Source organism: Trematomus bernacchii, unplaced genomic scaffold (genome assembly GCF_902827165.1).
Source record: "Trematomus bernacchii unplaced genomic scaffold, fTreBer1.1, whole genome shotgun sequence".
In the NCBI taxonomy this organism is placed as follows: Eukaryota; Metazoa; Chordata; class Actinopteri; order Perciformes; family Nototheniidae; genus Trematomus; species Trematomus bernacchii.
Genome location: NW_022987593.1, coordinates 8,790,201 through 8,815,389, shown reverse-complemented (window position 1 = coordinate 8,815,389; position 25,189 = coordinate 8,790,201). Strand labels below are relative to the sequence as shown.

The window sequence follows — 25,189 nt, the reverse complement described above, 5'->3', positions numbered from 1 at the left end:
CTACAGAGTAGGAAGCAGCATTAAGCTTAGGACACGGAGAAGTGGAGGTTGTGCATCCGTTATGAGCGTTGTGCTTTAACTCTCAGGTCCTGTTTTTGTAAACCTATCAATACAGTTTTTTTTTGCAGGATGTTCCCGTCACACTGCTGCTTAATAAAAGACAATGAAGTAATGTTTTTATTTCTTGGTCAAATGACACCAGCTGCTTTGAAATGAACAAGCATTTGACTGTTTTAATGGTTTAACCACTCCTCTAATAAAGACACACACTGACAGAAACGTACTGTTCCCTGACTAAAACGTACTGTTACTCCCTGACTAAAACATTGACACTACAATTACTATGACTCCTTTATTTAACTATTGGGAATCTTTGCTGAAAATGATTCCCAGCCTCAATGCTTAATTGGCCTTTTTCATACAGTGCTCTATTCAATGTGTACTCTGAGGACAGTTTGTGAGTGCAGATGGCAGCCCACTCTCAACCATGAGAAGCAAAGCTGTTCTGGAGATAAAGACTGGCTCATCTGACTTCACAAACCGTTAGTCCACAAAGCACACGTTTATCACATTCTCACAGTATCTCCTTGTTGTTTGGTCTTTCAGTTTAATACCGTTTTTTTCCCAGATAAGCGCGAGGTCAAAATGTTTCATGCTCTGCTCCTCCACAACACTGACACTTTTATCCATTGGATTTTTCTTTTGATTACCTGCTCTCTCTCTCCCCTTCTCTCTTTTTTCGCTCCATCAGCCTTTGCCTCTCTTTGCTGCCCTCGCCAATCTAAGCTCTTGCTCTTGAGTCACATGCACTTGTCAAAGCAGCATCGTTAGAATTCAACACATTCCTATGGCGTGGCAGACTTGGTTCACATGATCACGCTGTTCCTTGACCACTGACGAGAGGGGCTGAAACAATTCTCCTTTCAGCCCCAATTGGCCTGTACACAGTGCAGTCTAGCCAAATGTGGACATAATAGTTCAGAAATAAACTGTCACAGTAGGACTATGTTATATAGATTATGTTTCTACACTTACCAGATCACCCACAACCTTTCTTACGTTCTAAAAACTGGCCAAGAAACACAAAGTCAGATTTAAGATGTCTCTTAAAATATTGTATATTTAAGCAGATTTTCCCAGTTTCAACAGAACTACTGAGCATCTGGTGCAACTTGTACTATTCAGAGGGGTATTAACACAGATTTTGAGACAGCCATCATTTGTGTAAATGTGTCTGTTGCACTAAGCACCTGTATTTAAAACGGTTGATCATAAAAGGTTTATATTGGAAATTCCCTTTGCAACTTTACACAAAGTAGGACTTTAAACCACAGAAAACTATTATTTACAATCCACAATGTTTTGCGTCCATATGAATGTCAACAAGGTACATTTGGTATATCATAATATTTCCAAGTTGTAATTGAAGGTCAAGTTATTCAAATTACCAACCTTGAGCTGTGTTTGGAGTTCAAAAAGTTAGAAGTTGATTATCCAAACGCCATGCTTAGGCAAAGATAGTATTCCACAGGTTTCTAAGACACACCGGCAAAAAGCGTAAAAGAAGAGCAGAGTGCCAGGGAAAGTTCAGACAAATGCCAAGAAAGTAGTTGGACGAATGGAGGAGGTCCTCCACACTCTCAGCTTCCAATCACACTGGAAACGTATCTCTGAGAGCAGGGGGCTGCTGCATCTCTGTGTCTCCCTCATTGCATTGCATGTGTGTGTGTTTGTGTGTTTGTGTGTGTGCAAGTTGAACCACGTCCTCTGGCTTGAGGCCAGGCCAAAGATATCGGGCTGCACCATGGTAACTCTAATGCAATCAGGGACAGTGGCCACAACAGGACCAGCGGTGAACAGCAAAGGGCCATCCATCTTTCTCTGTCCATCTGTCTGTATTTTAAAAGCACACAATGATTAAAACAACTAAATTAAGCATTTTAAAAGCAAATAAAAATGCAAATGAATGACAATTAGATATCGACAGAATCTTTTTTTTTTTTTACTCTGGCCTGTCTGAGTCGCAGTAACTTGGGAAATTACACAAGTCAGTAGCAAGATTTCACATCTAGTCTCCAGGCTGACACCCCAACACCCCCCTGTCTAGCTGGATGTGTCATCAGGACGGGACAACATGCCCACATATTGGTGCACACGCAGCACAGAGCGAGGGAAGAGGGGCAAAAACTACCATGACAGCAGTGGGCTATATTAAGGGGCTGCAGACACAGCGGCTGGGGTCAGATCTCACAGCACGGCATAGCTCGAGTGCCAGCTGCATGTGTGTGTGTGGGAAATGACAGGTGAACCTTTGGAGTTAAATGTGAACAGATACAGTCGCACATATTTCTATCTTCAAAGGCTTCTCTCAAACCTGATCACTTTCATTTATAAGCACTGAACTCTTCCAAGGAATAAAACAACACGTTTCTGGGAAAGTCTCTTTAAAAAAAATTAATTATCTGCAAAAACCTTCTGGCAATTATTAACAAGTAGATTTGACACAGTTGAAAAAAATTACACTAGACTATGGGGAAGTTTTTTAAAGCTCCAAGTCACAAGACATCTGGCAGCAATAGCGTTTCTCTGTCAGACTAACTGCATATCTTACACATCACATTAGCTGATATTTATTGGGGCAAGTTTGCACTGATAACATCAAGTCAAAATGTAACTTGTGATGTCAAGTGTTACTGCTGGTTTCAGAAATAATAATCCAAAAAGGCTTTACAGACATCTAACATTAAAGTTCAAGCAAGTCGTAATTCATTAATCAAGTAGTCATTCAACAGGATCAACAACTTTCCTGATTATGAATTCATTTCTCAGGTAACTTTTAAGCAAAAATGTCAGAAATGGATTGGCTTACACTTGAATATCCATGTTTTTTAAGGCTGATGAGACGAAACAGGACAGTTTTGTCTCACAAGCCAAACAAAATAAGTACCGTTGGCATTTTCTATGACACATTGTTGCTAATTTGCAAATGTTAGCTTACGTACTACAAAGAGCACATTACCCTATATATATATATATGAATGGGGTGTGAATGGGTGAATGGTGACTTTTAGAATGTAAATCGCTTTGAGGGTTTGTAAAAACTGAATAAAGCGCTATATAAATAAAGTCCATTTACATTTACAATCAAATGAGAGGGTGCATTAAAGTATAAACAGGTCAACCTCAAAAACAAGGTAAAAAGATAATTTCACCAAGCTGGTGTGCAAGTCATTTATGACCTAGAGACAGAGGGGATAGTGGTCTCCATGAGTGTAGAGGGCCTCCTGTTGGTGAGGAGCAGGCTTTCAGTTAGACAGCTGATCCCACTACTCAGAAGCCCATCAAGCTCCACAGTACACCTCACCGTTTTTTTAAACAGGTGACTGCAGACTTTTATGGATATTGCTGCTACCGCGATGAAACACCTTAATGCTAAAATGTTACTTTCATAGAGACTTAGCATTATGAAAAAGCTTTCAAAGTGTACAATTCTTCAGTGAGTCAGCAATAATAAAGTGAGTCATCTTTTTGTGTCTCAGGGAATGTAACACCTTGACAAACACAGCTTAGTATATAACCTGAATGCTAGTAACATCGGGTTCACCTTCTGTCTCCTTTTCATCAGGAGATCATAAGCTATTGGTGCGAGGGGGCATAGAAAGTTGAAGATAAGGTAAAAGAAGAAATCAATATTTGGGAAGAGAAAAGTAGAAGATACAACAGAAAAATAGCAACATAAAAGGCATAAGGATAGATAGAAGAAAAGAGGGAAAGTATGGGACCCCTCCTCCTCTCTATTCCCCGCCATCTGGTAGCCATCAGCGCCTCATACAGGAAGGGGCGGCCATGCCTTGTTGGGGCGCCAGGGAGCGGCTCCTCTTCCCTCCCGTTGCTGCAGAAACAACAATCGGACAGTGCAGTGCAGTGCAGCCCATCCTAGCCGAAGCTAAGGACACCAGCACCAGCAGCAGCAGCAGCAGCAGCAGCACAGGTCCCGGCACTCACACTCCAGCAAGAAGGGCAAAGAGAAGCACAGAGCAGCCCTCACATTCCTGCCGTGTGCGCCTGCCAAGAAGCGCTGGGAACGGAAAGAAAGAGGCAGAGAACAGAGAGCTGCTCTCACTGGAAGCTGCCGAGCGCTGCTGCTCTGAGAAGCACTCCAGGCTCTTTCTCATCGCCTTCTCCTCAACAATGAGGACTAAGTTATTGATTGCCATTGTGCAATATCCCAGCCTGTATGTCACTGCATACATATGTGCAATCCTGCAACATTAAAATGGTTCCCCTGCAAGAATTCAGGGAATGCATCATAAATTGAGCCACAATTCTGTTTGTCTTTATTCCCCAAATATCCCTCACACCAAATCTGATGGGAAGACTCTTTCTGTCTGCTTAGTGTAGAACATTGTCGGACCATCAGCGTTCTCTTACCAGCCCTGTGTCATGTCCAGAACAGGCTACAACTCAACACCCTAAATAGAAAGCACCCTTATGACACTAACTATTTTTACTGCCTGCTGTCATTAGCTGAACAGTTCAAACATGAGAAACAATGAAAAGCAAATATGTGAGACTTTTGATTGAAGAAGATCCCATGTCTATAGCAATCATCCTGATCAATCACAAGAATTCAAACAATAAAAAGAAATGATGATGTGTACGATTAGCCTTGCCAAATAGTTGAGAGGTTTCAGTCGCATGCATTTAATAATAGCTGCACTTGAAACTGTTCGACTTGGCACACTGACAAATGGCACAAAGCGATCATTTGACTACTCGGCAGAATTATATTCCAACAGAAAACACAATCGGTTCCCGAGTTTCAAACAGGAAAGCCAAGTCTGCATGAGAACCAGTTCTCTGCAGTCGCACCGCGAGCTGCTGGCGGACTTGGCACACAGGACGGTAAACAGCTGCACCACGCATAAAGAGACACATCTGTTTACAAAATGCTCCATGTCAGCCTTGACCTACCAGCTCTGTCCTACAATCTCAGTGCTCCACTAAGGCAACAGGCTGCGTTTTAAAAAAAGGATATAATAACATAATACAAACATTGTTCAGGGAATTGTGCATAATCTGCACGTGGCGCAACTCACGAGGCGTGTGTTGGTGACTTGATTTTTATGTACCAGTGTGCTTCCAAATATATTTCAGCCATTAGCATAATCAGTTTGTTCTGAACTTATACCCCTGGGCTAATTTATTTTTTACCCCCCCCCCCCCATTAAGTAATGCATCATTTACTTTCAGCTGGAAATAGAATCACAATCTGCATTCTTTTAGAAAGAAAGGAGCATGTTAAAACAGTGTTAAAGCAGTGAATAAATCATCTTCAAGTGTGTGTTGACACTGTTGGGGTGTGCTGGTATAAACAATGGTTTATTGCACTTAAATAGCAGCTCTATTTCTCAAGAATCCCTCTGTTGCGCCTGGAAGGTTCTTGTTTACAGAACATCGTAAGAAGATCTACTGTGAAATGACACGAGTGAAAACTGAAATAAAAGTTGGATCTGACACAGGGATAGCTCAATGTGTTTCTGTGCCTTACAAACTATCAGCCTTGTTGTGATTCAGACCACTACATGGTCCTCCTCACAAATGCTGCTGCACACTGGTGAGCATGTGGCAACAGAGACCGCAGGGAGACAAAGTCACCAGGGGAGAGATGTTTAAGAAAAGATCAATACCCTTTAATACATCTTGTCAAAAGGGAGCATGGTCCTCAGCCCCATAGGTTGCCATTAATAAGGATAACAAATCCCTTAATTGTCACAGGGAAGAATGGCACTAATGTAAATATAAAGAATGATAAAAATGCTCCACTCTTTATGTTATTTAAATAGGCTTGTATATAGTGTGATTTTTGCCCATGTGATCAGTTTGGATTACGTATGAAGCTCCACAGACATAATTGAATAATGAATATCCATTTTGATTTTGACACAGATTAATAAATCGCCTACAGGAGTAACCCAAAAGAGAAATACCACTCTTGTGTGTTTATGTATGGTACTTGTCCAACTGCATTTTATTGTTCCACACAGATTTGTGGAATGCTTCAAATGATGAGAGACAATGAGATATCTTAAATAGATACAGTTGGTGGTAGATCGTTTCCTCGTTAGGTGATTAGAGTGATATGTGTAATTGTTTACACTGGTGACAAACAGTTTTTTACCATGTCACAAAAATACTTTGCACTGCCAATTTTCAGAGGCTTACTGGCTGCTTTGTTTTTGCGGCTGTGTTTTTGTGATGCAACAGCATAATTTCAGGCTTACTACCCGCTAAAAATATCCTGAATAAAAAAGATCATAATCATGTTTACTTCTATTGTGTTTAAATAAAAAAAACAGCCTAAACAACACTTCGGTTCAGAAATGATTTCAAAACATACTCTGTCACCATCGGTCAAAGTTCTGTCGATAAAATGATTACTTTGAGAAACTGTTGTTTGTTGTTTCCACTTGATAGTGAGTTCTTACAGCCTTACCTTGAAACCATGCTGGTTAGCAGTTTGGCTACGATGCAACTGATACGCCTCTGCATAACACAATGGCGATAAGTCTGCGTCTGGGACAAAAGTGGCCCGGTCAGGATAACTATTGTAGTAGCACAGATGTTAATATTTAATGGTTATTTGTTTTGTAATGGACAATAAATAATTAATGGCACATGCAATCCATTTTCAAGCTGTGGCAGATCACACAGCAGTCTGATCGCTCCAAATGGAGAGCCGAGTCTTCGTGGCGGCCCGTACGTGGCCCAGTAATTTGTCTTTGTTAGCCTAAGAGGCTAATGCTGCACAAGCACCCCTCTGTTGCATCCTGTTCAGTTTGCTTGTTTGTTTGTTTCTTCAAGCATGTGGGGAGGGGGTTTAACAGAAAGTGAGTGTTTGTTCTCTGTTCCACTTGCTAAGCAGATTTAATGAATCCTCTACTTAATCAAAGAGCTTTGGCTTTGTTTTCGTTATGCCGCCTCGTCACATATGTTGCGTACATATTTCTCTTTACTTTGCAAATGACGGTAGTTTCCCGTCAGCCACGGACAGAAGTAATGGCTTGTGGCCAGAGTGGTGTGTACTGTAAATGCTTTTTCCCTCAGCTGAGAGGACTTAAGACCAGCATGCAGCATGTCCTCAGTCTCGCTTTACAGCCATCAGAGAGGGACCTTTAGAGTTCAATATTTTCCTTCTTCCGGTCTACCCAGAAGCCTTTGGACCAGCAGTGAGGCCCTATTAGGGGGCTAGACGAAGTGTACAACTTTATCCTTATCTGTTCCGTGGGTAAATGACAATAGACGACACAGACTATAATGGTTAAGGAAATAAGTGAGGAATTGTCCAGGCAATTCAAAACATAAGCATTCGTTGTCATTGTGTTGCAGGCTTGTTTGTAATGAACTAAGGTGGAGAATAAACGCGTGTCACTATGATGAATGGGAATTTCAGATTTTCGGTGTACCTCTTAAAAAGCAGCTGAAGAACACTTGTAAATATTCTGACTTTAGCTAAATTGCTTTGCCTGTAGGCCACCTTTAATGTACTGTAAGTATCTGGTTTATATTTATTTGATTACTTTGTAATGCTGCCGCCAAGCGTGCTCGTTATAACAAGAAAATGTTCTCATTATAAAGAGATACTGATGTGTAATTTTGGTCCATGGTAGATATATCATAAAACGGCCAGTTTCAGTTTTCTTCTAAATAGCGGATCATCTCTCTATTCAAATAATAATTTCATGAGGCAAAGAGCTGTCACATGCACACTATCTTTAACAGAGTGGTGCGGAAAAACACTTTGCAACTTCATCCCTGCAGGTCCTAATGTCCCTCTGATAACACACTGCCGTTGTCGTGGAGATGCCACTCTCAAACTGTTCTTTTGAAGCGGGTTTTACAAGTGGACTTGGACAAAATTCACAGATTGAAGAGTGAGGAAAATGAAAGTGAGAAAGGAGAAGCAGATGAAAAATGCACTGTCAATGAAATGGAAAACCGCAGCAGATACAGTTATGAAAAACTGGCTGAGAGAAGTCCTACAGAAGCAATGTGGTTACATATCTCTAGGCTGTCTCTTAATGAAAAATTAATGGACAGGAAGTGTAGACTTTTCCTCAGAGGATTCTGACTGCAATTATAAAGTAATCAATTACCAGAGCTCTATATGTTGATGGAGCTGTCTAAAAAAACGATTTCAATCTCAGAATGAATAGGAAAAGAAAAAACTGTGAAACATGTATCCTCTTTAATAATCTTAATAATAGAGTGGTCAACATCAGGTTGATTTGACCAGAATAGGAAGGTTTTGTTTATCGCTTCCTGACACTTAATTCCTTGGTAAGAGGCAATGTATGCAGTCCTGAGTCATGATATGATGGTTGGTGCTGCTCAGACGTAGGCAGGTCTGCTGAACTGCTTTCACCTTTGAGCTCCACCAATCAGCAGCAGAGCTTCAGGGGCAAACTTTGCCCTGAGTGGTTAATTCAGTAAGCAGGGGCCCCGGCTTCCAGTCTGCTGCTGTAAGGCCTGCAGACGGGGTTTATCAACTGATCTCAAGCCGGTGGTATGCTCATATAATATTGCATTGCGTCTCATCCTTATCCCCTTCCTATTGTTTGTTTTTCAATTCAGTCATTAAACACCAAATGTTTACTTTGACGACACTGACTGCTCCACTAGTTTCAGAACAAAAGCAGTGAGTCAGAGAGTTTTCTAGTTACCGGATTAACTGTTTAAATAAGATAAGACAGGTGTTGGACAATTAACACGGACGCCTAGGTTCAAAGTGGTTAAAAAAAGCAAGGTTTGTTCAGTTTTTTTAAAGTAAAGTCAACTATCTTTCAAATACTTTCAAGGTACCTACATGAAGTGCAAGCCATGTTTATTCCAGATTACTGCCTACAAAATCCTGACACACAGAGCTAAACTGCATCTCAAATTAATCTAAAGGTTCCCGGTTTCAGACGATGCTCACCACTTCAACATAGCATTTACTGTTGACGTGCTATGTCTCCCTACATATCCCATTCCCACATATAACAAAAAGGTAGTCTTTGGTCAAAAAGAGGTTAACTTGTGTCTAACCTATCTAAAATTCACTCAAATAGTGGCATAGGAAGAAAGTGGGTGATGTCCCTGCCAAACAGAGCTTCACCATCACCTCATCCTCCCTGAGAGAGAGCTGAAGGGTTGCATTTATTTCCTCTCCGGTGAAACAGGATATGTACAGGTGACGTGAAGATAGCATCATCTGACAGACCCAAAAGATTTTACTATAGCGAATATTATTGGTGGTCATCATCACAAGGCATGCTAACTTTGCCAACAGACCCCAAATATGCTTGCCCAATATTCAACACAGTTTCCATTAAAATACCAAAACAATTCTAAATTAAGCTCTAAAGTGATTTCACTAATCCTTGCCAGCCTGAAACCACAATGTTTCATCACAATACAGTATTCGTGGTTTTATTTTATTTGAGAAAATAATGAACTTCTCTATTTATTGTAGGCATCAACTCAAACAGCTGGTGGTGACTTGCTACATAGGTAACTGTTGAACATTTTGTCATCTGCCAGAAAAAGTATAGTCAGCACTTCCACGGATTACACAGCCTCATGTGACCGAGCATTCAATGGGATTGGTACCTGGCCCCAAACAAAAACTTTTTGGGTGATCAGTATTTCATTATATTCTATGCAGCTCATGAAATTGACAAAAAAAAGGGTGTTTTTTTGGGCTTTTGCAGACAATTCTTTCGTTATTTGTGCATAGCCACCTGTTATGATAAACCTAATAACCCTCTAGTCAGAACAGTGAATATGGTGCTGTAGCTAAAACTCCACAAAAAAAGTAAAGTTGTTTCCCATGTTTCCTGTATTAAAGGTCACCTATCATGCTATTTTTAGGCAATAGCATAGGTCTCAGATATATAAAGATATATAAAAAACATGTCTATGAAGTGTTTTGCTCAAAATACCAAACAGATCACCCATTCTAGCCATGCCTCATATCCCTCCATTTCCCTTCCTGTTTCAAAAGTGCTGAATTGGGGTATAAAGCTTTAAAAATAAAAATCCGATATTACGTCATATCGGACGCAAATCTGGATCAGCTCCGTTGTACCCCCGTTTTTAGAGATTTGGGTACGGAGGAAAAGAGAGAGGGTTTTATTTTCTGACACTGCATGAGCTCCCCGACACACCGGGGACACATATTTATGTATAAAAGACATAAAAAAGTGCATTTTGCATGATAGGTCCCCTTTAACCTAATTGGCTTTTAAGGGCTAATTATTCATTTAAAATGAAAAATGTCTCAACAATAAAACGCTGCCAGTAAAAAAAAAAAACAACAATGTCGTTTGCTGATCAGATGTAAACCATCATAACACTTTTAAACCAGGATCAGAGCAGTTCCCATGCTACTCATAAAAAACCATGGGATGCATCTCTTTCCAGGCAACAGTTATAATATTAGTGCATCTAGTTGGCATATTCCCTTGAGAAAAATGAAGTGGTTCTTCTTAAACCATGTGTTTTGTGTCATAACACTTGCTTTCAGAGATGATTTCAAGTGGATGCAAAAGTGAGAACTTCCTGGAGTGCTTCTTATCACCACATCAGTGTTACCTCTGACATAAAAAATGGCTAGTTCTTCCTACAAAAGATAAATAACATGTCATTTATCGTCAGCCCTGTGAAGCATTGAGTTATAACCAACCATAAAAGCATACACTATTTAAGGTAAGAAAATCACATTAAGGAAGTGAACTAGGATTTTGACTTCCTCCACATCAAATCTGACTTTCTTCTGTTGAATGTGAGAGCCATGTGAAAATCCTGCCTTTGTGGCTAGATTTTTGTTTTATTGCTTCCAGAAAAAACACTGCATTAGATCTTTGGTTTCTGCAAAAACATCCTTCCTCTCAAGTTGAGAGCGTTGTAATTCAAATACCAATAACTGAGATATCCAATGATCCACAAGGAAAACATTTGGATTTCACTGCTAAGATGTCCTACTGAAGCTATTTTCTTTTGCATAAACGCTGCTGATGGTAGGGCTGCTCGATTATGGCAAAAATCATAATCTCGATTATTTGGGTGAATAATTGATATCACGATTATTAAAAACGATTATCCATTTACTTTAAAAACATCCATTTATTGAAAAAAAAAATGTTAACAGTATGTTTTTAATAGTTGATTACCCTGAACTTTAAGTATAATTCAACTGAAAAACCAATTAAAAAAATTAAAAAATAAATAAAATTAAAAAATAATCGTTTTATTTCGATGATGTTGTTTTCATAATCGTTGCAAGCCAAAATCGTAATTGCGATTAAAATACGATGAATTGAGCAGCCCTAGCTGATGGTTATGACAATTATTTCCAAGTTCAAAACAAATACGCAGAGATAATCGCACACAAAGCAGTGATTACTGCTACAAGAGGCATGTTTTGTCCACAACAATAATTGAGGATTACTCAAGACTGTAACTTTGGATAAATTAAGTATAATGAGTGTGAAAGTATATGAGTGATCAGTGAGTTTTGGGGTGGTAAACCTTAGCAATTACGGTAGCTCTGACAAACAAGTTAATTATGCACATCTGACAACTTTTTACAAACACTGTTGGCAGGAATGGGGTCATCCTTTGATGTATTCCGCAGTTGTTTTGTGAATGATTTAACCCTTGGCGTGACAATCTACCACCTTTGACACTAAAAGAGCTGGCTGTGACTGCACAAGCATTGCTTCCCAATGTAATCAATATATTGTGTTATTGGTCCAAGACAATTCAATCCTCAAAGGTAATGCTGTGAGATTGGATCGTTGTGTATTGGCATGCACTAGCCATTAAGGAGGTCATGTTTGACCCATAACAACAGCAGTGAAGCAGTGTCCTTGAGCAAAACACAACTGGAAGTAAGGTGCCTCATGGTAAAGTCATTCTTACGTTACTGTAAAGGACGTAAAAGCAAATTGAGCCTCAAGGAGTCACAAAAGAAAATGGTATTGTTAGAGTATGAGATAAGGCCTAAACATGTCACTGCGCCCAACCGTGCACATGAAAAGTGTCCAGGGAATTGCTGGCGTTTTGTGTAGGGAGTTAAGTTACTACAATGTAATAAATAAGATATAAAGTGCACTTACGTAACGTCTCAACTTTTTTTCAGGAGGAGACTTTCTCAGCCACCCTGAGCATACCACATCTCCCCCACTCATATCTGCTCCTTTCTTGCTCTCCCTGGAGCGGAGCCTGCTGTTGGGCTTCGTTTGTTTTTGGGAGTGTCTTCTTTCTTGTAAGCCTACCTGAAAAAGAAAAAACGTTGACACAAAGCCCAAACTGTAAAGTTGGAAAACAGAAAGTTAAAGTGTAGTATTTGTGTGTTTGAGAGCGACAAATACCGTCAGTCCTTCCTCGAAAGTCGACTCACCGACAAGGCAGTAGTTCTCTGAAATGCACAGACCAGATTTTCCACGGTTTGTAGTCAAATAAACGGGTATATCCTGAGCTTGGAGTTCATATAAACCTACGCGGCACCGCCTTTTGTACAAATACCAATGGTGACTTGTGTATTCTGTTGAAACTGGAACGCTGTGGGGGCAAAAAAAATAGGCGCAAGCAACTGAAAGTCGCTAAGTTTTAGTTGTTATGTGTAACGCCTCATGCTAATTCCCGTCAAAGTGTAGCGGTTCCCAGTTGGCGAAATCAGAGGTAAATGTCCCACAGTGAGCCGGTGCATAGTTGTCGGTTTTTGCGCAAATAAAAAAAAAATACCGTAAAGTAAACAGAGTGGTTGCGCCGAGCTTCCTTACCAGTTTACTCCCATGGTTCCTTAATTGTGATTGACAGGGTGGCTCCGTCTTTCCCTAAACTCACCCTCCTCTGAAACATGGCGGCGTCAAGCTAACGGTTGTAACTGCACACAGGATGTTGGGGAATTCTTTCAAAGTAAAAGTTGTGAGTCTTATTTTAAGTGTATTTGAAACGGTTATCAAATACTATCTATCTTGCTGATGTTAAGGGATTAAACTGACATTGTTGTTATTGGTCATCGTAAAAAAAAAAAAAATCAATACAGAAACGATTGACAAGATCAAAACATTACAGCAGACACAAAACAAATGACATAAAAAAACTATGCACACTGCACAGTTATAAATAATAACAATTAAGGGGGAGTAAATAAACAAATGAATACATTAATAAAGCAAAACTAATGTTTTGAGTCAGGCAATGTATTTAATATCTTTGGCGATAATTAGCAGTAGGCTACATGTTATGCTAACAAGGAAAAGCGACATAAAGAAAACAGCATGTATTCACTCACGTGTTGATTACATTTTCTTCAAAGTAATATTCATGTTAACAACGACAATTAACACATTCCTTTATAGTGTAGCTTCAACCTAGTGTCGGTCATTTAGGATATTTGTTTTGAAAGTTCCTACCGGATGTCACATTTGTGTAGCCCTACTCGCTTTTTTCCTACTACCGAGGACGAAATGGGGAGGCGGCAGCGTGCAGGCGAAACTGTGGAGCTTCAACCATGGGACATGTAGTCCAACAATCGTTTATGTCTCGTCCCAAAGAACAACAAAGGACTGTAATGCGGTTTTGTAGTTGAAACATGATGTTATAAAGCCATGTGCACCTTTGGGTTAATTGTAAAAGTAGGCTCAGACTGTTGCTGTAAAGACAAAGGAGGGTCCCTCCTCATGCGTAAAGGTCCCAAGAAAGCCTTGCACGTGTAAACTACACTATCCATCATGCATGTTTATTCCCCATATACAATTCGCCATAAAAAGCATGTAATGTAGAATAGCAGGTAGATAGATAGACTCTTATTTAGCAATTGTTGTGGTTACTATTCTGACATGTATCTTTCATTAGAAGTTCCTTTTTATTGTACATATCATTGTTTTCAGTTCAATACACCTATATTCTTTTTTCTTGATGAAGTTTCATTTTAACTACAAACTTATACTTGAGATATATGCATTTGATTTAGTTTGAACTGAATTCTAAGAAACATAGATGAGTAGTTGTATTGTCTACTGTCCATACCAAACTGTTTTATTAAGGTTATATGTGTAATATTGAACTGGTTTGCCATATCTGATCAATATAGTGGATTCGGCACAGCATAGCCTACAAACTAGTCTAATCCACGAACAAAGACATGATCCCTAAAGACTCAGAATGGTATCTGAGGAATCTTATTGGAATGCCATTGTAATGGTAAACACTTCCCCCAAAGGATGTCCCCTGTCCATGATTAATGACTTTACCATTGCACAGGCACATTAACTCTTTCAACAGCTTCGGTATTGATGAAGAAACAGGGAGCAATTAAAGGCTGTAGACACCACACACCATTCCAGTTAAGGAATTATGTTTAAAGATTTAGCAGAAATGTAGCACTAGGTGTTACAACACCAAATATCTTTAGTGCCTTGATGCAGGGCGTGGAGGCTTGTGGCGCAGTGGGTTGTGCGTTGGTGTTCGGATCAGGGGGGTCACAGGGTCACAGGTTCAAACCCCACTGCAGTCAGCATGTCGTTGTGTCCCTGGGCAAGACACTTCACCCCGAATTGCTCCTGTGGGGATTGTCCACAGTATTGAGTATGTAAGTCGCTTTGGATAAAAGTGTCTAACAAGTGACATGTAATGTAATGTAATGCAGCATGTTTTATCAAATCTGTATGAAGCTGTGCATGTGTCCGTTCATCTTAAATAGTCTGGGATTTACAGGTGCATACAGCTTTAGTGTGTGTCAACAGCATCTAAGTTCAATGGAGGAATGTGAATCTAAGTGCATCACACATTTTTCACCACACTTCATGATCAGACCAGACATTATATACTGTGAGTACATACTATTTGCAACAATAAAAATCTATCACATTTTTCAATATTCAAAAACCCTATTATGACATAACACATAAAGAGAATATATAATACCAATCCCAAGAGTTAACAGTTCAACAAAAATGTAATGGTTTGGTTGATTAATAATTGAGAATCATTGATTTTTTTTCAAGTGCCCGTTGAAAGCTTTAGTGCCACTTCTGTGTTTTTACCCTATCAATTGCTAATTAGTCATAAATGGCGCCTTTGCAAATAATTGGCTATTGCTTCATTACAACTTTCGTTCGTCCGTTGCCCAGAGGAATTGTAGATTATGCATGTAATTTCCCATTTCCTTTTTAAATGACTGCTTTGTCTATACTCACTTCCATTTTTGCAGAAATAGTATTGCAATCAAAGCAAAAAGATTATACATGTGCTTGTTTTTATGAATGATGCAACAACGTACAGTTCTGTATTTGTTTAATCAACAAAGTCGCTTACATACTTCCAATCTGTGAGGTTTCCAAAAACCGACTGCTTCTTCGTCTTGTTTTCGTTCAATTAAATATTTAATAATTGACTTTTACATTTATTATCTTTTATTTTTTAACAATTAATGCTCGTATTAGCAATGACATTTATTGTTTCGTCCCCAACATCTGCTGTATTTGCCGGAAAAAAAAGTCTTAAATAACTTTACTTAAATAACCTGGAAAACATAACAACAAACTGTTTTGTTTACTGTAGGAACAGGTGGATCCAGTATGAACATTAACAGGGTACAGCTGAGGTGTGTATCCTGACAATTCCTCTTCAAAAATACACATTATCAAAAGGCACATAAAGTCAGCATGAACACTAAAGTCTCCCTAGATGTTGCTGTTTAACAGTTACTTGTAAACTGAACACGCTGCTTCTCATGAGATCACACTACCTATTAGTGGGAGGACAGGAGTAAATATTCTTATTGAAAATTCCATTATCTTGGAGATTACCCAAACACAGTATTACACTCTCCACATATAGTTTTGTATTCCATGATAATTCAGAATGATATTTTAAGTCATATATACATTTATTGCATGTGATATGAAACCTGTAAAACACAGCAAAGCACACATCAAAAGATTCAAATATCATACAAATCAAACTCTACAGCTCAAAAGAAAAGCTGCATGCAAATCAGAAATAAACAAAGGTCGTTAGCTGTATATTCAGAACTGTGACAAATCAAAAAAGTCTTGCTTATTTTACAGTTGAGTGCTTTCTTCTGTACTGTGCACCGCACATGCATGTATTTGCATATGTTGATGGGGGTGTGTATGTGTGTTTGTGTGTGAGAGGTAATGTTATAAACACTCAGTTAAAGCCGACAATATGAGCGTGTTCTAGTCTCAACTTGTTTCAAATTCTTAATAATTTGTGCAACTTGTTATTATTATCATCATCATCATTATCTAATTAAAGCGATAGTATACATTTGCACAAACAAGGTTTTTGTACGTTTTTAAATCTGGAGTATTAATGAAAATGTACATTGTTTAGCTAAATACCAAGAATGAAAATCAATCAAATACAATGAAATAGTGACTGAAACATTGAGATCAAATCTAGGATCAGAATCAGAGCGGATGCTCAGTGTGTGTGTGTGTGTGTGTGTGTGTGTGTGTGTGTGTGTGTGTGATTAGATCATGTCAGTGCTCAGTTCATCAGGTTATATGCACATACATCTGTGGTAGGACAGTTCAGGACTCTCTTAATGCCAGTTCATTTGGGTTTTCCAGCAGGTTTTTTCTTTCAGAAGACCAGTCTACTGATGGTGTTGAAGCCCCCTCCCCCTCCACCTCCACCAGATGGGCCACAGCTCCCCGGTGGGTTATTGTCATCTGAACCGTTGGGCCTGAATGAGGAGGAGGATGAAGGAGCCTGGAGAGCATGGGTCCGAGCATTAAGCTCCTGCTCCTATTCACAGCATGGAGGAAATGAATTATTTTCAAAAAGGGGATTAAATATATACCTCACATGCTCCGTATATCGACCAGTCGGTCACTGGTTCAAGTCACTGAACCAAATTAAGAAAATGTCTGTGCTGGTAGCTGGAAAGGTGCCAGTTACACCTCCTGGGCACTGTGAAGGCATCTTGAGCAAGGCACTGAACCTACAAATGCTCCCTAGACGCCAAAACATGTCAGTCTCTCCGCTCTGACACTTTTACATAAATAACGCAAGTGTTTTTTATGCATGTGTGTATTTCAAACCTTAAGTGTATAGGTTCTGTGCATGAGTGCATTTGTACAGTTTGTGTGTACAGAATGTCCCCTTATGGGATTAATAAAGTATGCCTCATTCTTCTTCTTCTGTTCCAAAGAGTTAACTCTGCATTGGTGTAGTGACTGACAGGGATTCTGTGTTTTTGATTTACAATATCACAGCACCCTCTAGAGGGGATTTAGTCACTTGTACAAGTGCGCTGAAAAGTGAACTCGACACACCACAGTTCAATGACTCGTGAAATTACACCTCACGTCTTATAACGGGACAGTTCAGATTTGACTTCAAGTTCCGTCAAAATCCTATACTCCGTAGGCCTCAAGTCATCTGTGAAAGTACGGTATTTTTTCCCTCAGCTTCTTTCCACCTGAGAGAGTCTTGTACAGCTCTCGCTTTTCCATAATAACCTCATGCTCAGAGGGGTAGCGGTAAGGATGTTATGTGACAAATGCATGTAAAGTCTGAAAATATCCAATGAACAGCTTGGCAGGAGATGAAATATTTGCTCTAATCACTTCACACATGGCTACCTTTTATTTGTATCATTTGTAGAAACAGATTAAAAATTAGCAACACAATGCCTGTATGTGGGAGAAGTATTTTTTTTAATCGCCCCCACGTACCTGTAAATACAGCTTGTTGTCTTTGATAATAGCATCCAGTAATTCTTTCTGCAGGGGAGGCTCAGCACTCGGTCTCATCCCATTTGCCACCAGCCCCCTGTTGATGTTCTGCCCCGGTAGCTCCTGCTTCCTGTACATGAGCACATAAGCTGTGTCCTTGGGGAAGCGGTCTGTAATGTTTTGCACTGATTGGAAAGATGTGAATGTCACTCTGCTATCATTGAACAGCAGCCAATCCCTGGCCTCCTGTCCTCCGTTAGATACGGTGTCTCTCTGTTCAGGTGGGATGGGGAGAGCTGAGCAGGTGGAGAGGCTACACTCAGCCTGTCCATTCCCCAAATCCTCTTTTAGGGCTAAGTGGTTGGCTGTGTGCTGAGTTCCATCCGCTCCATTAATGTTACGCCCATATGAATAGTAGTGGCCACTCTCGGACGATATCCCAGAATGCATCACCACTGAGCTGAGGACATAGGGCACTGACAGGATCTCGCCATCTCCATTCATCTGCTCTGCTCCGTGTATCCTCTCCTTCTCCTCGTCCTCCTCTTCTTTTCGCGACGGTTTGAGCTTCTTGGCCAGATTCTCACTGCTCTCAGGGGAATCCACTTGCAGAGGAGAAGAGGAAGAAGAGGAACATTGTGTGTGCATTGAAGGGGCATGAACGGGAAGTCTCATGAGTGGCGGGATGGTGACATTGTCCAGAATCTTCCTCCGGACGTGACATTTGGCATCATATGAGAATCGCAGCAGGGTGAGGATTAAGTATTCAGGCGCCGATACCACTTTCATGGTCCTCTCTGCCCGCTGCAGTGAGCTACACTTCTCACAGAAATAGGCATTGTCTTCGTCCAGGATCTCTGGAGCCAGGAAGTAGTTCACCAGGTCCGGCACGGAGAGAGGAGGCTCATTTGTCACTGGCACATCATTGATATTGCTAGCTGGGGCTGGGGCCGGGCCAGGCTCAGATATTTCACTACCGCCATTGACGGATCCCTGGCAGAGACCTTTGGGTTCCTCTGAGGGCCCCTCGGGCTGGGGGCCGCCCTGAGAGGTGGCAGAAGGACAGAAGGCCAAGGAGAGGTCTGTAAAAGGCTCCCCTTTCTCAGAGATACAGTTGCACTGCATGCAGCGAATCCCGGTGATCAGCTTCCCCCTGAACATCTTTTCTGTCAAAGTCCTGCCGTCGTCCTCGGGTTTCATTTCTGCTGGACTCAGAGATGACTCCTCAGCGTCCTCCGGTGAACTCTGAGCTGTTGGCTCTTTGCCGTTTGTGTCAACAAGAGAGGCCATCTTTGGCTTTACTGATTCCAGGACCTGAATCGTTTTCTCTTCTTCATGTAACCTTGAGATCAGGAGACAGGGCACTCAACATTAGAGGAGAAAATACTGTGTTGATTTTAATTTGGGACACTGAGGTAACAATATACTATCTGGTTCTGAAGAAATGACGGTCATTAATGATGACCATTAAGCCACAGACATGCACACTGTACATTCACAATGCTTTGTATGTGTAAAATAGCATATTTACTACATACGTTTTTGTATTTAATAGTTGTCTTGTTCTATTTTTATTTCTATTATCTTGTATGTGATGTTTTTAAATCACTGTATTAAATGTATTCAAAAGACATTTTATAATCAGTTTCTTTTGAACTATGAACACTTTGAATTGCCTTGTTGTTGAATGTGCTTATGTATGACCTTGTCTTGCCTAACATTGCATCATTTTGGCAGATTTGATTCATTTGGCAAAAGGGGAACGATACAGGAAGTATAACAAATAAAAATAATGTTATACTTTAAAATCGACACCACAATTTAACACAATCCTGTTATGATTCATCCGGTCTGTTGGGAGTGCAGCCGTACCTGTCCAGAAGGAATCGGAGGTACTCAGAACAGTCCTGCTGAGAGCCGGCGTTGAACCAGGGAGGCCGAGATACTTCCAAGAAGGTTTTGGGAGCGAACGCTGCCCTCTGCAGGAAACAGACACAAACAACAGAGTGGTTGGATCATCCAATGCTGTTGACATGAGTAAAGATATTCTGTTCTACCTATTACACAGGACAACACTTACCTGAGTGTGTGCAAGGAAAGCAAAGAGCAGCTGGAGCTTTTTCATCAATGTGTTCGAACCATTTAGATGTAATGATAAAACATGTCGCCTGAAACTGAGAATAAAGGAAAGGTTACCTACAATCAGGTGGTCCATATGTTTCAGTATACAATAAAAACAAATGTAGTAAGTGTGTATTTAAGTGTGGGTCAGCAGCTTACTCTGTGGCCATGAAGAGGGTCTGGATGATACTGTTCATGAAGCAGGTGTTTCCCAGGTTGACCAGGCCAGTCTTCCCAGTCTCAGACTTTCCAAGTTGCTTCAGAGGACCCGAGGCAAACGAGTTGGACTGGGACGTCCAGGCACTTTGATTTAACACCAGCTTAATCTTCTCTTCCTCTGGTTTTGGGAGATCCTATGAAGACCATTTTAAATGAATAGTTACAGAGCGCACTTAGGAAAAGTTTGCAATGTAAACAAGACCATTCTTAGTATGTTTTTACCTTGATGGCCTCTAGTATGTGGTCGTAGAGGTCAGGGAAGCCGGAGTACTGGTACATCATGCAGTGTATTAGCTCAGTGAACTGCAGCAGGAATGCTTTGCTGGTGGAGAGACCATCTGTCCGTAAAGATTGGACTAGATGCACCACATGTGGAACAACCTGGAACAGTGAGGGATAAAGATGAAAAATGTTGAGGACACTAATTGTAATCACACAGATCTGCAGTACGGTCAGCCAGAGGTTAGTTGCACATCAGGAACCCCACAGAGGGTTCGCTCTCATTTGATGAATATTTTTGAGACCGTTCATGTTTTTAGATACTAATGAAATTGGCCAACTCAAGGGCCATTGCCCGGCCTATAAGTGCTTCACACATCATTAGTGGGAGAGCACTGCCGAGCCTGGGGTTCTGGGAAAAGAAGTTGCTGCAGCTTCAAAGTCATTTAGGCCAGAAGAGAAGAAAATAAGAAAACCAATAAAGTGGCCATATGAGAGGGAAATGGGCTGTGAGGAAGCAGGAGATCCCTTACCAAATGGAAGGCCTCGGGAGAGTGCTGGAAACTCAGCAGCATGTGGGAGAGCACAGCAAGCGCCCCCTGCCGCACAATGGGGTACCACAGACGGCTGAAGACCTGAAAACAAAGTAATGAATACATTTATACAAGCTGGGGAGTTTGTCACCAGCCCCAGGTATAATATCATTAAGTATAAAGGCTGCATTTCAGGTTCATAAATAATGCAATTCAGCATCTGTGAAGTTTTAAAAGATGCATACAATTTCTGTTTTGTACATCAATAATAAATTAGGAGTTTTCACTACTAACCAGTTCGATTTTGAGCAGAGTGACGTCTATGAGGATGGTGAACTTCTGAACTGCAGCTAGCCCTTTCAGTAGAGCGATGACCCAGGTGTCCACATGATGAGCCAGAGGCCAAGAGAGCCAGTCGATCATCCTACAGAGAGAGAAGGGTGGGGAGTGTAAATAATGTGTAGAAGTGTGACATCCATCTTGTATGATTGGATGTGATTGGATGGTTACCTGCAGAGGGCTTTAGTCATGCTGGCGTCTTTCACATTGTTGTCTGTGGTGAGACTCTTGATCAGCACGGTGATCATCTGGACGGGGATGTGCTGCACCAGGCTGGCCAGGGCGATGGAGGGGTCAAAGGAGGAGTCTGCCAGAAATCAACAAGAGTACAATTAGTCAATGATTACACCCAAGTAAAATGGCAGAATTGTGAAAATTCTAGACCAGCAGTGACAGCGGCCCCTTGAGAATCAGTGCAGTGTGACACCAGTGCAAACTCAGGCTTTATTTTTATATTTCTTAAGATGTCTTTTGTGTTATGTTCATATTCTGTAGAGGCATTTGTTGTATGAGTATTGTGTAAAATACCTATTTTTCTTACATAATAAAGCTGCAAATAGGCCTAAAAAAACCTCTCAAAATGATGTATTGGATCTGGATAGCTTATATTAATATAATTGATCCCACTTCACAGTTTTCCTTTTATGGTTTACTGTAGTATCGGTATAGTGTCCTATAGTGTTTTTGTTATATCTGGGAAGGGCGGTGTGGCTCTGTGGATTTTGACACCAGCACTTTAGATATTAGCTCAGCCCACCTGAACTGTCACTGAAAGGTAGAGTGACCCTGATGCATGCCGTCAGTGTGGCTATTCATCTAAAAATCGCTGCTTCCTGTTTATTTTGTGCCGCTCCACATTTCAGTCACTTGCAACACTGCACAGGACATCCTTCAAATGTACCATCAACAACAGAACTGCAGCTTTAAATAGTCTGAACTCTACAACATCCTTACAACTAATGCTTTTCAGTATTTACCCTTGGAGTGAATGCTCTTCTTGAATCAGTCATTTGAAGGTAATTGCTTCAGGCAATGACAAGTGTGTAAAATGAGGCCACTACCTACACATTTAAAAAAAATGTTATCAGTGTGCCAATAACACTGAATATAGAAGAATGAACATCCAAACTATACAAATGATATTACTAAGCCAAGGGATCAGAGTCAGCTATTGGCAGGGTCTTGAAAAAATTCAAATGAAACAAGGTCATTGTCCCTGTGTGCTTAGTCATGTGCTAATAACACCCCCGGCATTAATGCTAAGATTTATGGAGGCAGAGGTATAAGTCATGGGTCCTTGTTGCCAAATGGAAGCACTTTTTTTTTTATTACGGGTAGGCAGACATTTATAAATCTATGAATACATTCTAAATGTGTTCATATCTTAAGCTTCTTTAGGACCTATAATTCCAGGTGTCCCAAAACGTACCTTAAGGAATAAGTAAGGTAGTATTAGCCCAAGTTTGAAAAACATTTACTATATTATATTCCTCGAACCTGAAACCCCATGTTTTAAACCATTTTGGAAAGAAGGAAGGAGACTCACCTGTGGAAGAGATAATAGCAAACACTTCTTGCAGAGAGGGAAGCAGTGTGGCTGGATCTGCCTTCCAGATGTTTTGCAGCAGTGTGCTGACCTTAGTCACCTGACCCACATACTCTCTCAGCTCCCGCTCTTGGCTGGCAAAGCAGTGGAAGTAACTGATGGTCCTCACCAGCTGCTGGCAGAACAAAACGCCCGACTTATCCCTCGGGAGGCACTGCACAAAGTCCGACAGCAAAGAGCTCAGGTGGGCGCAAAGAGCAGGCTCAGGACGTTCACACACCATCCTCAGAACCTCCACCTGAATCACGCCGAAGATCTCGAGCACCGAGGGGCAGCTGATGAGCAGCCGCAGGCAGCAGTGAATGTAGTCTATTACGGCTGGATCTTTGCGGTCCAGATGGGCATAGCCCTGCTGGAGAAGAGTGAGTGCAAAGTCTTTAGTGAAGAAATGCTCAAACTCTGGCCGGTGGTAACGCGCGTAGGCTTCCAAAACCTGGATGCCGATCTGCCTCTGAAATGCATCTTCACCAAGCAGGATGAGGCGGGTGGTGAGAGTAAACAACGCATGACACTGCTCCTCTGTCACCTCTTTCTCTGCTGCTTCCACTACCTTCTTCACTATGGCCCTCTTCACTGGAACAGAGTGATCGGAGCTCACAAGGCCCTCCAAAATCTTGTCCATGATGACGGTCTGTCAAAGGCAAAAGGAAATAATTAGACACTTCGTTCACCTTTTTCCCATAGCAAAAGAGTCTAATCAAATCTTTGATAGGCCTTTTTCACAAAGGATATTTTGAAATGTAACAGTAGCAAAAAAGAGGACATAGAAAACTAAAATAATTAAGGCCTTTTTATGATCATGGTGTAATATGGCTCACTTTCACAGCTTACAAGGGTATAGGAATAGAACAGAGTTGTTATTGTGGTTGTTAATAACACATGCTATTCTTATAATGATATGTCAATCTGTCTGAAGTGGGGGGGGGGAAATCAATGGGAGCAACAGGTCTTTTTTTTACCAGACTAGAGACCACACATTGTCTGCATTCATCGAGTGCACAGACTGTGAGCATTCAGAGGTAGACAATGTCTGCTCAGCGTTAATGTGCTGCAACTGGAATGTAGAGCTCATAGACTTCACTGTCATGTGGCTACTGAGGCAAAAAAAGGTGCTTAAACAAATTGACTATCGGGCTTTTAAAGTATCACAAAATGTAACACAATATTTAGATGTATTTATTTTGTGAAAGAATATGCTGTGCCAAAGACAGGAAGAAATTGTTTACATTTAATGCTCATACACAACAATATTTGACAAATAGATATTAATTAGGAACTTGTTAGAGAACTTACAAAAATAAATACATAAACAAATTCAGAAATAAGGGGAAATCCTACCAACTAATAAGAAACCATTTCTTTCCAGAGGTCAAAGTGAAGCAATAGTCAGTTTAGACCAACAACTAAGACTAATCTACAATGATTTAAAAATAAATAAATAAGAGAGAAGTAAGAAACAATTACTTAGAATAGTAACATAATGTCTTAATTCCACATAAATAATGAGACATTTTCTCAAAAGAATACACTTTTATAGGGCACTTTTCCTAGAGCTCAAATACGCTTTACAAGCCGGTAGAGAAAATAACAACAACATGACTTTTCACAAAATATCTCATAATGTTGGCGATAGTATGTCATTATTTGTATTTACAACGCGATTATTTTGAGATAAGTAAGTCTTTAAATTTGAGATTGTTTTAAACATTAACGCCTTGTGTTTTTCCTTGTCACGGCTATCTGTGCTCCTTCTGTGCGTACAGGCGGCTAGCATGCTAACGCTAGCTGTATCGGCTAACGTTAAGGGTTACTGTGTTTTCCTGGCAGTTAAAACCTAAACATGAATGTTATTAAAAATGTAAAACCGTTGTTGCCTGTTCTGTCGCTCCATGGCAACAGTTGTTACAAACATCATTCGACATGATAACAAGAACAAAGCAACCAAACAGGCCTGTGATACGTTAGCTGAGTAACGTTAGGTCCCTCTGACTTAGCATAAATACCGTCATGTATTCTCGCCATTCAGAAGCTTTACGATGTGTGCTTACCCAAATAAAGCATGCCAACGATGTCCGATGAGAAAATCCTTAATGGTCGGTAGATGATAACCGAGATTTGACAGGTAAAACAGTTTTATTTTGGTTCATTTGATCGCTCAGAATCAGCTGATTACCCTTTCACCGACGTCATTCCTATGGACAGAGAAGTTGGTAGGACCCATGTGTGAAGCAATTTTCGTCTTAATATTGCCTGTGACGCATATGTTACATGTTGAGTAATTCAAACTATGGTACTCAGTTAAAAATGCTTTAAAACATATATGTTTTTAAAGCAAGATATAAAGAATGGTGAAATTTGAATACATATTTTTGTTCCTGTGTGGTTGACGTGCT

General features: G+C 40.5%; 2 protein-coding genes across 9 annotated transcripts in view; both read right to left on the bottom strand.

Annotated features, from left to right (window-relative positions):
* The window catches only part of gab1 (GRB2-associated binding protein 1), a 51,976-nt gene extending 39,114 nt beyond the window's left edge, over window positions 1-12,862 (bottom strand). For 3 of the 8 annotated variants that reach the window (XM_034129977.1, XM_034129982.1, XM_034129983.1), the window contains exons 1-2: window positions 12,417-12,862; window positions 12,162-12,320 (exon numbers count right to left, since the gene is read on the bottom strand). In XM_034129977.1, the coding sequence (XP_033985868.1) occupies window positions 12,162-12,233 (72 nt within the window). In that variant the 5' untranslated portion in view covers window positions 12,234-12,320; window positions 12,417-12,862. Of the gene's footprint in view, window positions 1-1,452; window positions 1,626-12,161; window positions 12,321-12,416 lie in introns of those variants that run through there. The other 5 variants (XM_034129979.1, XM_034129978.1, XM_034129980.1 and 2 more) reach the window with 5 other exon arrangements.
* A 2,466-nt stretch (window positions 12,863-15,328) lies between these two features.
* On the bottom strand, window positions 15,329-24,986 carry usp38 (ubiquitin specific peptidase 38). Its single transcript, XM_034129976.1, has 11 exons — window positions 24,845-24,986; window positions 22,737-23,427; window positions 21,362-21,497; window positions 21,146-21,275; window positions 20,852-20,953; window positions 20,322-20,480; window positions 20,040-20,233; window positions 19,840-19,933; window positions 19,632-19,738; window positions 17,760-19,101; window positions 15,329-16,827 (listed from the first exon to the last, which is right to left on the bottom strand). Exons 2-11 carry the CDS (start codon window positions 23,416-23,418, stop codon window positions 16,663-16,665), a joined length of 3,111 nt encoding a protein of 1,036 aa, XP_033985867.1. The 5' UTR covers window positions 23,419-23,427; window positions 24,845-24,986; the 3' UTR covers window positions 15,329-16,662.
* Window positions 24,987-25,189: the final 203 nt, after the last annotated feature.

Bases quoted from the DNA above. Each gene is read 5' to 3' on its own strand.
- usp38 (XM_034129976.1), bottom strand. From the start codon at position 23,418: ATGGACAAGATTTTGGAGGGCCTTGTGAGCTCCGATCACTCTGTTCCA. The intron at 21,498-22,736 runs GTGAGTCTCCTT...GATTTCTGGCAG, and splicing joins TGCTATTATCTCTTCCACAG to ACTCCTCCTTTGACCCCTCC. The intron at 20,234-20,321 runs GTAAAAACATAC...TGGTCTTCATAG, and splicing joins ACATACTAGAGGCCATCAAG to GATCTCCCAAAACCAGAGGA.